General features: G+C 43.7%; 1 protein-coding gene across 1 annotated transcript; it reads right to left on the reverse strand.

Annotated features, from left to right (window-relative positions):
- Positions 1-75: 75 nt before the first annotated feature.
- foxo3a (forkhead box O3A) lies at positions 76-10,817 on the reverse strand. Its single transcript, XM_040136926.1, has 2 exons — positions 9,322-10,817; positions 76-3,487 (listed from the first exon to the last, which is right to left on the reverse strand). Exons 1-2 carry the CDS (start codon positions 9,889-9,891, stop codon positions 2,174-2,176), a joined length of 1,884 nt encoding a protein of 627 aa, XP_039992860.1. The 5' UTR covers positions 9,892-10,817; the 3' UTR covers positions 76-2,173.
- Positions 10,818-12,469: the final 1,652 nt, after the last annotated feature.

Below are 12,469 nucleotides of genomic sequence, written 5' to 3' on the forward strand. Positions count from 1 at the left end.
AGGGACAGAAATGACTTTTAAAAAAAAGCAAAAAAAACCCATCAAAACTCAAACAGATATGCGGTGGTTCTTTAAGCTTTATTTACATGCACCATCTCCAGTACAACCAAGATAGGAATTGGAATTACAACTGACAATGTCAACTTGATGTCTCTTTTTTTTTTTTTGTAGGAGCAATAGGAAGAAATGGAGAATGGATGTTGGCAGTGAGTGTTACTCAAAATTAATGTAGAAAAAAAAAAATGAAGCTTCAGTTCACTATTTTGTATTTTGAAAATGAAATCATCCACGTGAAGCCACAGAAATGGTATTTGGAAGCACATTTGTGCAGAATTTATTGTTTTTTTAATCAAAAATTGAGCCAAAGGGGTTAAATATTTGTGTCACATTAATGTCAGTTAACTGTATGACTGTGTAACATTAAGGTTTTCTCAATAACTCTAATCGAGGACACAGTTTTCATTGATTCATTCGTCGTCTGTCTGGATCAATACCCAACTGAGGTGGACAAAATGTAGGCTAGGCTGAACAGACCATTAAAACAAAACTGCTTTTAAACAACTCTGACCCACGACACATGAGGAAAACATGCAGAATTGCAGAGGAAATTAAATAAATTAGACAAATATGTCTTTTAAAATGATTGAGTTAAATTTAGCAAGGAGACAAACCTTTTCTTTCACCAAAAAAAAAAGGAACCTTAAAAATTTCATCCTGCTGTTCCTGCAAAAACTTTGCTGATGTTGATTTTTTTTTTTTTTTTTTTTTTTTTGCCCTTATAGCACTGGCTCCAAATATTTATACACTGCACTCCTCTTATTTCCACTTATTTAAATGCAGAAATATTTTGGCAATATTTAAAATACTGTGGTTGTTTCTTTCTCAAATGGCAAAAATGGCTCCAAGATACTACACAACCTCCTCTCACAGGGTTGGAAACCCCATTTTCCACAGCACCTGCTATAGCGCTGATAACAAAAGGGGAGGCTACTACTGACGCTCCATCTGCAGCCACTCCCTGCCATCTTTCCTATTTATAGCACCAAGAACTCCTTCAAATTAACAAACACCAAAATACTGTAGTTGAGTGCTCAGGGGTCTCCGAGTGTGGTCACTTTAATCCAAATAGTCCCAAGTGTTTGCTAATGTAAATGGTGTCAACTAGAGCTAAATCATGTCCTCGGGTCTGTCCTAAACGCTGTATACTGAACAGTACTTCCAATATTGCAGTAAGTGGAAGAGGAGGAAGAGGAGGATGAGGGGGAAAGATGGTAAAAAGGGATCTGCAGCAGTAACACCATAATCACCAAGACTTCAGTAATGCGCCTCTTCAGAAGGAACAGAATTCACAGTAATGTCACTAAAATCACAGGGTAAAATTTGCCAAAGAAAAATAAAACATTACATACAAAAACCACACAATGTAGATCAGTTCACATCTCGATAACATATTAACCTCTACAGATTGGTATTTGGTGCCTGACTCGGTGCATCAATGGGAAAAAAAAGCTTTTCATTAACATTTGTTTGAAATCTTTTAGTCCATTTAGGCTACGTCTCTCAAAGAAACTTTTTTTTTTTTTTTTTTTTTTAAAAACAAAAAACAAAAAACAAAAAACAAAAAACACAAGCTTGTCAAGTATCCTCCACTGGAACGTAATAATGTAACATTCTCTGCAGCTTTTTTCTGTAAACAGGCTGTCACGCAACAACAGGCTGACAGCTGGTTTGGCAAAAATGTTGATTTCGGTATGAAAGGGTGTGAAAGAGGAGAAAGCAGGGTGATAACATAATCCATCTTCAGTTTCATGTATCACTTTGTGATATGAGTGATTCCCTGAGACTAACACGAGTTGATGCTTTTCATATAGTTTTTAACAAAATGTCCCGTACTTCCAGTCAGTACTGTTGTTCACACCGCCCAGGCATTGATCTTTTTAAAGATTTTTTTTTTCTCCGCTGTGAAGACACTATCGTGTGACACTTAAAATACAGTACCGAACTTAATGCCTCACATTAAAAATAATGGAAAAAAATTCGACATGAAAACACTTTTACATACTTCCTTCCCTCTAGTTGCACAACGCAGGACAGCGAAACCCAATTTACATTTTCCCCACTTCTTTTTTTTTTTTTTTTTTTTTGAAATCATTCTAAGCTCTGACAGAGCTTCTCAGCTTGGGACCCAGCTTTGAGCCGAGGTCTGTTTTGAGCTCGAGAAGCTTCCTGAATTCCTGTTGGCATTCTGGGCGGAGGTGAGGCGAGAGTCGAAGCTGAGGTCCAGGCAATCTGCGTCCATCAGTTCGTTGCGGATGATGGAGTCCATGTCACACTCCAGGCTGCCATTGAACACGTCAAGGTCCAGATCGGCAGGAAAACGGTCCTGGCCGGACAGACCAGAGCCGAGCTGCATAGAGGCGTTCTTGCTGGGAGACTTCAGGTGCGGCTGCTTGGCGTCGGGTTGACTGGCATCGTTGTCAGAGGTTGACAAGCCAGCTTGCCAACCAGGCACTGAAGAGCTTTGGGCCTGACCTGCACTGGTGTGGTTCGCCAACATGTGGTCTTTGCGCAGCAGCATGGCATTTCGGCGGGAGTTTTGCAGGGCGATGGCGGTGCTGGCCTGTGACATCAGTGGGTCGGACTGGGTGAGCATGACGTTGCTGTGGCTGTGGGAGTCCAGACTGAGCAGATCCTGCAGGGTCTGGTGGTCACTGAAATGCGAGATGCAGGAGAAGGTGGTCTGCTTGTTCTCCTGAATGGTCTGCATTGGTGACTGGCGCAGGCTTGTGATGGACGGCGGGCTGAAAAGAGGGTTCGGCCCATAGCTGCCAGAGGGGCTACCCAAACTGCTTCCTGAGCAGCTGAAGGTAAACACTGAGCTCCCCTGACCGTTTGCCCCATTGTCTTCCTCTCCAGGAGGAGGCTGCTGGGATGCTGTCAGGGTGATATTGTCTAAAAGGTCGTCCATCAGGTTGTCAGAGAGCCCGTCATTGAGGTTCATGGTACCTGCCAGGTCAGAGAGCCCTGTGGGCCCCGTGGACGGGGACATGCTGCTGGGACTGGAGTACAGCATTGGGGAGAGGGGAGAGTCATCATCGGGCACCTCGTCCAGCTCCAGGTTGGCCAGGATCGGGGACAGACGACCGCTGAGTGTGCTGGCGTTGGAATTGGTCCGGGAGCGGAAGTCTGTCCAGGCGTCTAGCTCGTCACTGCTACGGGAAGTGGGACTTCCTGTCCATTTGGAGAGGCTTGAGGAGCTCTCAGAGCTGCCATCTTGGGCGGCCTGCAGCGAGGCTTTCTTCTTGGTGGCACGTCCTCGGGCCCCTTTGATGTATTTACTGTTATCCATCGATACAGCCCGGCGTCGCGGAGCTTTGCCTCCTTTCCCACCTTCTGGGTTGACCATCCACCAGGAACTTTTCCCTGTTCCTTCATTCTGGACTTTCACAAAACGACTGTGGAGGGACAGATTGTGTCGAATGGAATTCTGCAATAAAAAAACGGATGAAAACAATTAAATCCATGTTGGTATTAAGTTAAATATTTGTCAAGGCATGATTTTCTAAATCACTTTAGAAAAGTATGGTACTACATACCAACAATTTTAAACAGAAACTACACTTTTTTTTTTTTTTTTTTTTTTTTAAACACAAAAGTCAGTTTATTAGTCATGAGGAAAACAACTCAGCCTGTACTGTAAATCCAGTTGTATAAACTCTTCTGCGGTTTTGGAGGAGCTTTGTCAAATCTAGGAAAATAACCTAGATGACGTCATCATCCAGGCTTGGGCTTGAAGACAACAAATTATTAACAAAAAGCCCCTGAAAAATGTGGCCGTCTACCAGGCAGCGAGGGTCTGACAAAAAGACGCGGCTGGTTGCATGACAGGAAATGCAGGATCTAGCATACTCATACTAAAGACTAAAAGTCAAAATATCTTGGCTTCTGCTGCATCTGACACAGACACGCACTTTATTCAAGTATAGTACTTAATTGCTGGAGCACCCGTTCAAGGGTCCTATTTTCATAATTTTGGTCATCATCAGTTTAGATAACACTTCAGTCAGTAAAGAAGTTGCTGAGATCTGGGAACATGAAGCATGGCTTCAGGGAAGTCCAGCAGGGCAGGAAACACAAGACAGTCAGGCAGGTTGTAAACGTGCCAGTCCGGCCAGATCATCTCAGCTGCTTTAAGGGGAGGTACAACTAAAAAGGACCAGGCCAGAATTATTGATCCTTTTCCCCCTCGTTGGACAGAAATAGTCTGCATGCACAATAATAGCAAGGGTAGTACGTCAAAGTTGAACCCGACTTGGTCAGTACAACATTAAGTACAGTGTTAAGATAGAAAGGATGAAGAAAACTAAAAAATGGGGTTTTATACTTTAAAACTATACTGAAATTTTTGTGGAACTACTATCCCTGTAAGAAATATTTGGTAGTTCAATGTAGATGTGGCCAATGCTCAGAAATGATAAACATTTTTTTGGTCACCGTTGTTCCCCTGAAGGTAGAAAATAAAGAAAATGAACAGGCGATGCTGAACATTTAGTGCTGTATGCCTCCTCCTTTGTTTTTGTCACCAAACCAACTATTAAAACCAAGTACTGTGAACAATTCTAACACTGCAGTGTCTTCTGAGAGACACTTTTTCTCTGCACCTCACGCTGTGACCTATTTCTGGCTGCTCGGAAAGGTCTACAGGATTTCCCTGGAGATGTTCCCAGCCATGTACAAAAATTAAACAGCTGGAGCCTGCACGGCTGGCCTGCACCGAGACTCACTGCAGTAAGTGAGGAGGAACTCTGCAGTGATCTCTGCAGCCCGAGGGCCAACTTCACCGGGAGAGGGTCCAGCATAATTCTCTTACACTTGAATTAAGTTGAGTTAACCAAGGTCCTATTTAAATCCATCTCTCTCTCTCTGAGAAGATTAAACTAACACTGAACAAGCTCAGCACATACAAACTAAAGCTCCACAGGTCTTCCCAAATAATATGGCCCTGTAGTGGCAGCTGCGGAGGCAGCTGCTCTCCAGCTTTGTGATGACTAAAAGATCACAAATGAGCATTGGCCACAGTTTTCCTCTGAATGCAATGAGTCAATCGAGAGACTCGCGGACATCAAATCTACAGCAAAGCCGTCGCCTAAAGCCAATTAAAGGATTAGGCCGACTAACTAACACTTTCATCACTTACAACAACAAGGCACAAGTAACTCAGAAATAAAACTCTTTTCTTTGTCGTTTTCACCCACCATAAGTTAGCTGAAAGGGTTGCCGGCTTTTGTCAATCATTCGGAGCGATAGCTCCATATTTATTGCGCAGACATGTGAGTGGTATCAATCGAAACAATCCTTTAAAAACAAGTTACAAGTATATAGTTTCATTTTTAGGAAAGGCTCAGTAATTCCCCTTAAACAGTCGGGCACTGTAATTTTTTAGCCAACATTACTTAAACAGGGGTAAATAGCGCTTTTCTTGAGGACTATTTTTCAACCGTGGATTGATACGCAATACTGAGCATGTATAGCAGCAGGAACGGTGCATGTAGGATCAGCCAAATGTAACCTACAGCTAGTGTCCATGTCGATCATAATGACGGCGCATCTCACCCACATATCAGGCTTCGGATACACAAACGGTACTTGCGACTAGGATCAATTCACCGTTGGTTTTGGTCTTGCCATAGGTTGTGTTAACAATGAGAAAAATATAGAATATCACCTCATCCTCTAGCTCATTCCTGCTGCTATGATGGGCTTTCACCAAACCCTGCACATTTCCCCTCACTTCAGCTTCAGGTGGAATGCGTCCATTTCCATTAACTGGGTTTATAGCAGGAAGGCGGGGTTGATCATTTAAAGTGAATAAATCTCTAAATTGATTGATTTAGACTGCCAAAAAGATGGAGAGAGAACTCCAAATTTCACAGCAGTGCAGGTGCTAATAAAACAAGAAGAAGACAAGCAAGTCACAGTGTTAGTTTGGTTTTAATTTCCTTCACTTTTTTTTTTTTTTTGCCAGCACCTGGCAGGATACGGATGCTCTTAGTATTTTTCACCTTCTGCAAAAGGTCGATACATGTGCCTCGTGGAAGAATCTTACTCAGGAGTTTTGCCTTTCAGAATCTGGCTGAAAATTTGCACGAATTCTCCTAAAACAATGGGCTATATGAGCATTATAGGAGCCCCCACACTTCTGCTGTAGTGAAGCAAAGTTCACAGCACTTGGTTGCTGAGGAAACATCTCCGGGCCCAAAAGGACTGTTTCCGCCAACGCCAGTGCTACAGCGACTTGAGGCAATTAACTTGTGACAAAAGGTCATGATCTCACTATTATGAATATATTTGAGAATAGGCATCCCTCAGGACATTTATGCTTTTAACAGCACTTTGCCAGTTGTCCTCTGTTTTAGATTTGGCATTTAAAAAACAGGCTTGAGAAGCTGAACAAAGGTTGTGTACCGAGAAGTACATCGGCAGTTTGATTTTCATTATCTAACTGTATTGCTAATTTCCCCCGTACAAGCAATCTGACCAACATTTGATGTTGCGTTTTTAAGTGCGATCCATTAATAAATTTACTTGATTTCCTACACAGCGTAACTGTTGTAGTTGCGGTCTTATTCCCGATGCCGCGGAACTCACACCAGAGCAGTGCTCTCTCTCGCAAAATTTAAAAGCTGTTTATAATCAAACCCAAAATATTGTGGTACAAAAGTTTAGTCAGTGGCTCACCAGGACTGAGTAAATGTAACTTATAAAGAAACAACACCCAATCCCTCAACACACCGACGCCTCCCAATTTCAGGGGGATGTGCCTGGTCACAAATTCTGACTAATCGAAATTACAACGATTCTTCTTCTTCTTCTTATGTATTTCTCAAGAACTGCATTGAACCGACAACAAGCACGACATCTGATATCACCTTTGTCTTCGGGGCCTGGACAGCACTGGCGCGTAGCGTAAATGATAAAAGACATATGCAAAGCAAGCCAAGTACTACCAACATCATCACCAGGACCTACGGAGGGCTAACACAATGACAGCAACACCTGCCTTGCTCAATCTTACGCAATCCAATACGACAGCCCTGCAATAAAGAAATAAACCTTTGTGACATTTCAATTCGGGTTGAGGCTATCAGACTGCTTTTAATTCAACTCTGTGGTCATTTATCGGGCCATAAATTGCAGTGTTGCTCTATTGGATTGTGCTGTATTACGGCAGATGGATAAAACAGCCTTTATGCCTCGCAGTATAACACAGTTCGGTCCAAGAGCAGAATACTTAACCTCAAAAATGACCGAAGAATTCAATCCAGTCCTCTATTATGCAACAAAAACCTAATGTTATAAGATTCACAAAGGCTGTTTTTTTTATTACCATTACTACAGTGCTGCTGAATTTGATTAAATGACACTATACTGTACAAGCACTGCCTTTATTGTATCTACCTCCTGTATATAGCTAGTAAAGGCTGAAGGACCTTGCTGTGGTTGAGAGGTATACCGTAACCTGGACTGTGCGTGTAAGACACATCATTCCTGTTATTTTCTGAATTTTTAGTGGAGGACCATGCGCCCTGTAGAGGGTAAAACTACCTGCCATGCTTCTTAAAAGGAAATCGCCAGCGGACATAATTGTCTCTATTAAGCTTTGGAAAAGCGTGAAATCCTCTGAATGCTGCACAGGTACATACGAGTACGAGCCACACGGCATTTTAAAAAGATAAATCACAAAGAGCAAACTCCTGCCTTCCCCTCCCCCACGCAGTCACAGCAGTGCTGCAGCACCCTTTGAGCAATGCCTCGTTCTAAGCGGGGACTGGAGCAATGCCAGTTTAGCCCGAGCCAGATCCAAAGAGAAACACTGAGCTTCTCTCACACTGCAACACATTGACCTACATAATTTATAGTCAGCTGATTGATTCTTGTGCCCTGGGCCACATGAAAAGACAGTGTGGCAGGCAGCAGGGCTGAGCCACTGGCTGGTCATCCATATAGGAAGCTAAGTATTTAGTTTGGACTCACGACAAAGAGGAAATTTGAAAGAAAAAACAAAAACAAAACAAAAAAAACCTCAATCCTCATGTTGGAGCTACAGATAAAGCTTGTGATTGAATCTGATGTTACCCCGTCCTGGTTTGTTGTTTGTTTTTATTTTGTTTATTTATTTATTTTTAAATGGGAGTGAGACCTGTGACAGCTCTGGATTTACAACACCCCCCCCGTGGGCCAGCTGAGGACATTTCTGCACAGAGCCCCTCGTGCAGATGAGCGACCTTAAGATGACACCTGAATGTCACACAGCTACAGAGCATCTCTGAGGATACGCTGATGTCAGCACTTCTGAAACCCCAACTTTAACCCTTTCCTCTGCGGGCCGCCGTCAGTCTGCAGCCCCCCCGAAGGCATCTGGCTGCAAGTGAGCATCCAAACACGAATGGAAACCGAGCGCCACTAGTCTGAAGTGTGAACTAACCAGCAGATTAATCGGTTACTAGGCTCGTACAGACTGTTCATACTTTATTACTCTAATTCCTCCATCATGTCACAGCAACATGATGAGGTTTACTGTCATTTCTTCACCAAGACAGAAACTCCCTGGAATTGGCCTGCATCCTACATCCACAGTTGTGCAGGATTACAAACCTATTTCCAGAGTTTTTCAACCCCCCCCCCCCCAATCCAAATCCTGCAAAGCTCAAAGCTTTCATCAGACTTGATTCCATGACAGATGAATTGGTTTTCCAGGCCTGTACTAATCCTGAAAATCAAACAGAAGCAGGGCCCCACTGGAGCTTGAAAGATGCCCATTCTGCAGTGTGACCAGTTTGTCTGAAAGTGAAATTGACTTTGCATTGCCTGTTTTGACTCTCGACTTTCATACCAGCTGCTTTGTTTGTACTGAATTAGTATGTCCTCGTTTTTGTTTCATTTTAGGTGCATAACTAATAGTAGTGTGTAATCTGAAGCACATACTACTACAACTGTACCCTGATATTTTGACAGTAGCTTGGGCGATAACTCCTTTGGCACCATGTGCCTGTCAGGCAGCCACACAGTTGCCAATTCCCTGCTGATTATCTACAGTTATAACCAAAATATGCCTGAAAATAAAGTGGAAATTATGAGCTAAAAAATAAATAAAACAAAAAATAATCATCCTGTATGTGGTGGTGTCAGCAAATAACCCAACCTGCGTTTGTGCCCTCCTCCTCCGTCCCTACATTAACCATAGCTGCGTGCATTGTGTGTCTCTGCATGACTACAGTATGGTCTTTGTTTTGATGACAGCCCCAGCATGTCGCCGCTCACCTTCCAGCCGGCGGAGCTGTTGCTGTCGCCTTTGTCCTTGAAATATGGCACAGACCTCACCATCCAGTCATAGATTTGGGACAAGGTCAGCCTTTTCTCGGGGGAGCTCTCGATGGCTTGGGTGATGAGGTCTGCATAGGAGTAGTTCCCCCAGGCGTTCCTGCGGGCGGAGGACTTCCTCAGCTGCTGGGAGGCTGAGCCGCCCGGAGCCGCGGCGGGGGTGTGCGCCGAGGAAGGCGAGCCGTCGGCGGCGGCCTCCTCCTTGCTGGGGCCACGCCGGACCTCCACGGGCTGGGAGATGGAGATGCTGCTGCCCGGCTCCCGGGGCTTAACACCGCCGCCGCCGCCGCCGCCGCCGGCTTTCTGAGCAGCGCCGATCCCCGCGCTGCCACCCTCGTCATCCTCTTCTTCGGGGATTACGTCAGTGTCATTTGTCCCGGGCTTGCCCGCACCAGACTCCGGATGGGGCAGCGGCCAAGTGCAGGAGCGCGGCCGCTTCTGGGGCTCGAAATCCGGATCTATCTCGACGTTTGAGGGAGGCTCGCTGCCGTTGCGCGGCGCCTCAGCCATGTTAATCGCAATTTCTCGTTCGTTGCACAAAGGGTTATAAAATCACTCGGGTCGCATTCCATCAATGGTGTGTGCAGGCTTCGGGGACCGTTTATTTACTATGCACGATATGCAAATGTCCAGCCCGCAGTCCGGTCCCAGCACGTGTCTGTCTATCTGTCCCCCTGCGAGGAGGCGTCTATCCGCAGCACACGGAGCGGATCCGGGGGGCTGACCAGCATTAACAGAACATCGCCTTCTCCCGTGCACAGCCCACACCCTGACCGACGTGCATTGCAATTTCGCCAAATGCGGATTCAAAGAGAGGAAAGAGTCAGCGGAGAGTCTCGGAGGAATCCAAACGGCGTTCCTTAACGAGCGCCCGCGTCCCGCACCGCGATCCGGCGACGTGCATGACAAAAGAAGATGGAAATTACTTAATCTAATGCCAGCACATCAGCTTTATCATTCCGTACACAGCTGCCATCTTGACTATTTCCTTTCCCAAGTTCTTTATCATCCGTGCAGAGAGCTGCCAGTCGCCTGCTGTTCAGATACCATCAAGGCGGAGATTGGTTTGTCAAGGCCTTGCAGCTTAAAAAGAAAAAAAAAGAAAAAAGAAAAAAGCAAACCCACAAACAGGACTGGTAGAGAAATGTGGCAAGGCACGAATCTGCCCTCTCAAGAAATTAAAAATAATGATGATCATTAAAAAAAAAAAATCATGCGTCCTGGCTGCACATCTCTGGCATCTTGAACGGGGCCAGCACGGCGTCCTCCGCGCGGCCAGCAGCCTGCAAAGACACTTCATTCAATCTGCTGCTGCCGTGGTTTGCGCAAACGCTCCGAGTCACGGAGGAGGAGGAGGAGGAGGAGGAGGGAGAAAAGAAAAAAGAAAAAAAACCCCACGATCCTGCCCCCTGGACTGCACTGCGATTAAAGCGACAGTGTGGACATGTCCGCTCGCCAGTGACATCACTTTCCCCGGTCTTCTGTAAACGTCGGGCTTTAAGCGGAGGGACGCTACTGCTCCGGGACGTTCACACAGCCCGTGTAGCCTGTGCCGTCGTTTGACTTAAATACTGAATCGGTAAAGTGGAAGTCACTGAACCGGTACCTACCTATACTTGTCTGAAGTCTGCGTTGCAGGACCAAATCCAGGATTTTAGAAAATACTGCGGTCATTCAATTGTCATGAGACAAACATGGAGTCTGTAAAATGTATCTCACTTAAATGACATTTTATATCAACTTTATTTCACTCAGCCTGTTTCAAAGTCTCCACGCTTTGCCTGGAGTAAAATTCGTCTAGAGAAATACCGAGTCCTCTATGTAATTATTCATTTGTTGTCCTAAAAGTTGTTGAATTAAAAACAAACAAAACTGAAACAAAAGCGTTATTAGTACAGTTGGTGGTATTTTATTTAGTGGAAAATATAAATTTTATATATATAGATATTTTCTCTCTCTCTCTCTCTCTCTCTCTCTCTATGTATAAAATATGTATAAAAATAAATATATTTAAAATATATATATATATATATATATATATATATATATAAATATATATATATATAAATATATATATATATAAAAATAATATATATATATATATATTAATTTTCAAAAAATATATACTTTTAATATTTATTTATTTAAATTGTATGTTATGGACATGATTTGTGTAAATCCATGGCTACTTTACCGCAGAGATAATGAGATGTGGTATATCACACAAAGGGGAACTCAGCCTTAGAGAATTCAAGGCAGCCACTGCAGATGTTCCCTGCCCAGAAGACACAGGCAAAGTCAAACATGGGCAGCCAAGCCACGAAGAATCTCTCCCAAAGCAGCAAAAAAGGAGGAGAGTGTCAATCCCACATCAAGAGATCGGGAAGGATGCACTGGCCATACTACACTGAAAAGCAAGGCCGGTGTAAAAATGACAACTGCGCTGGCCAAACACTACTGAGGTGCAGGAAATGTGACGTAAACCTGTGCTTCACACCAAAAAAGTGCTACCCGGTTGAGGTTCACGAGTGACAGATGGATGCATATCAGCGGGGGAAATTTCTGACATCCATCCAGTGAGTAGATTCAGCCTGTGTTTCGCTGCATGAATTATCATTGTAAAAACACAAAATTAACAATTCACAGACTTCTATCTTTATCATTTTTGTTTAGGCAGAAAGACAATTATGCTCGTGTTCATTAATGAATTGTTTTTTTAGATTTGGAAATGGGACGCCGTCATTTATGAATGACGGCAGCCCCCCAAAAAAGGTCAAAGGTAAGTGAGCACAGGAAATTTCTTTTTAGGCTTAAATACACTTCAAATTAAAGGTCTTTAATTTTTTTCAATAGATATCCTTAAGTCCCATAGAGGGAAGTGTACACTTAAACTAAAAAAAAATAACATGGGATGCCACTAAATAAATTACCACCAACTGTCTGTCTGTACATACAACACTTTTGCTTGTACAGGAGTTAAGCTTCTCACCCGTGTCTTTGTGTCTGTAAAGCGAATACTGATTGTTTTAAATTAAAAACAAAGAAAAAAAAAAGAAAAAAGAAAAAAAAAGATTCAAATAAATAGTCA

This window comes from Xiphias gladius, chromosome 10 (genome assembly GCF_016859285.1).
Source record: "Xiphias gladius isolate SHS-SW01 ecotype Sanya breed wild chromosome 10, ASM1685928v1, whole genome shotgun sequence".
NCBI classification, from domain to species: domain Eukaryota; kingdom Metazoa; phylum Chordata; class Actinopteri; order Istiophoriformes; family Xiphiidae; genus Xiphias; species Xiphias gladius.

Bases quoted from the DNA above. Each gene is read 5' to 3' on its own strand.
- foxo3a (XM_040136926.1), bottom strand. From the start codon at position 9,891: ATGGCTGAGGCGCCGCGCAACGGCAGCGAGCCTCCCTCAAACGTCGAG. The intron at 3,488-9,321 runs GTGAGCGGCGAC...TTTTTATTGCAG, and splicing joins ACAGCTCCGCCGGCTGGAAG to AATTCCATTCGACACAATCT.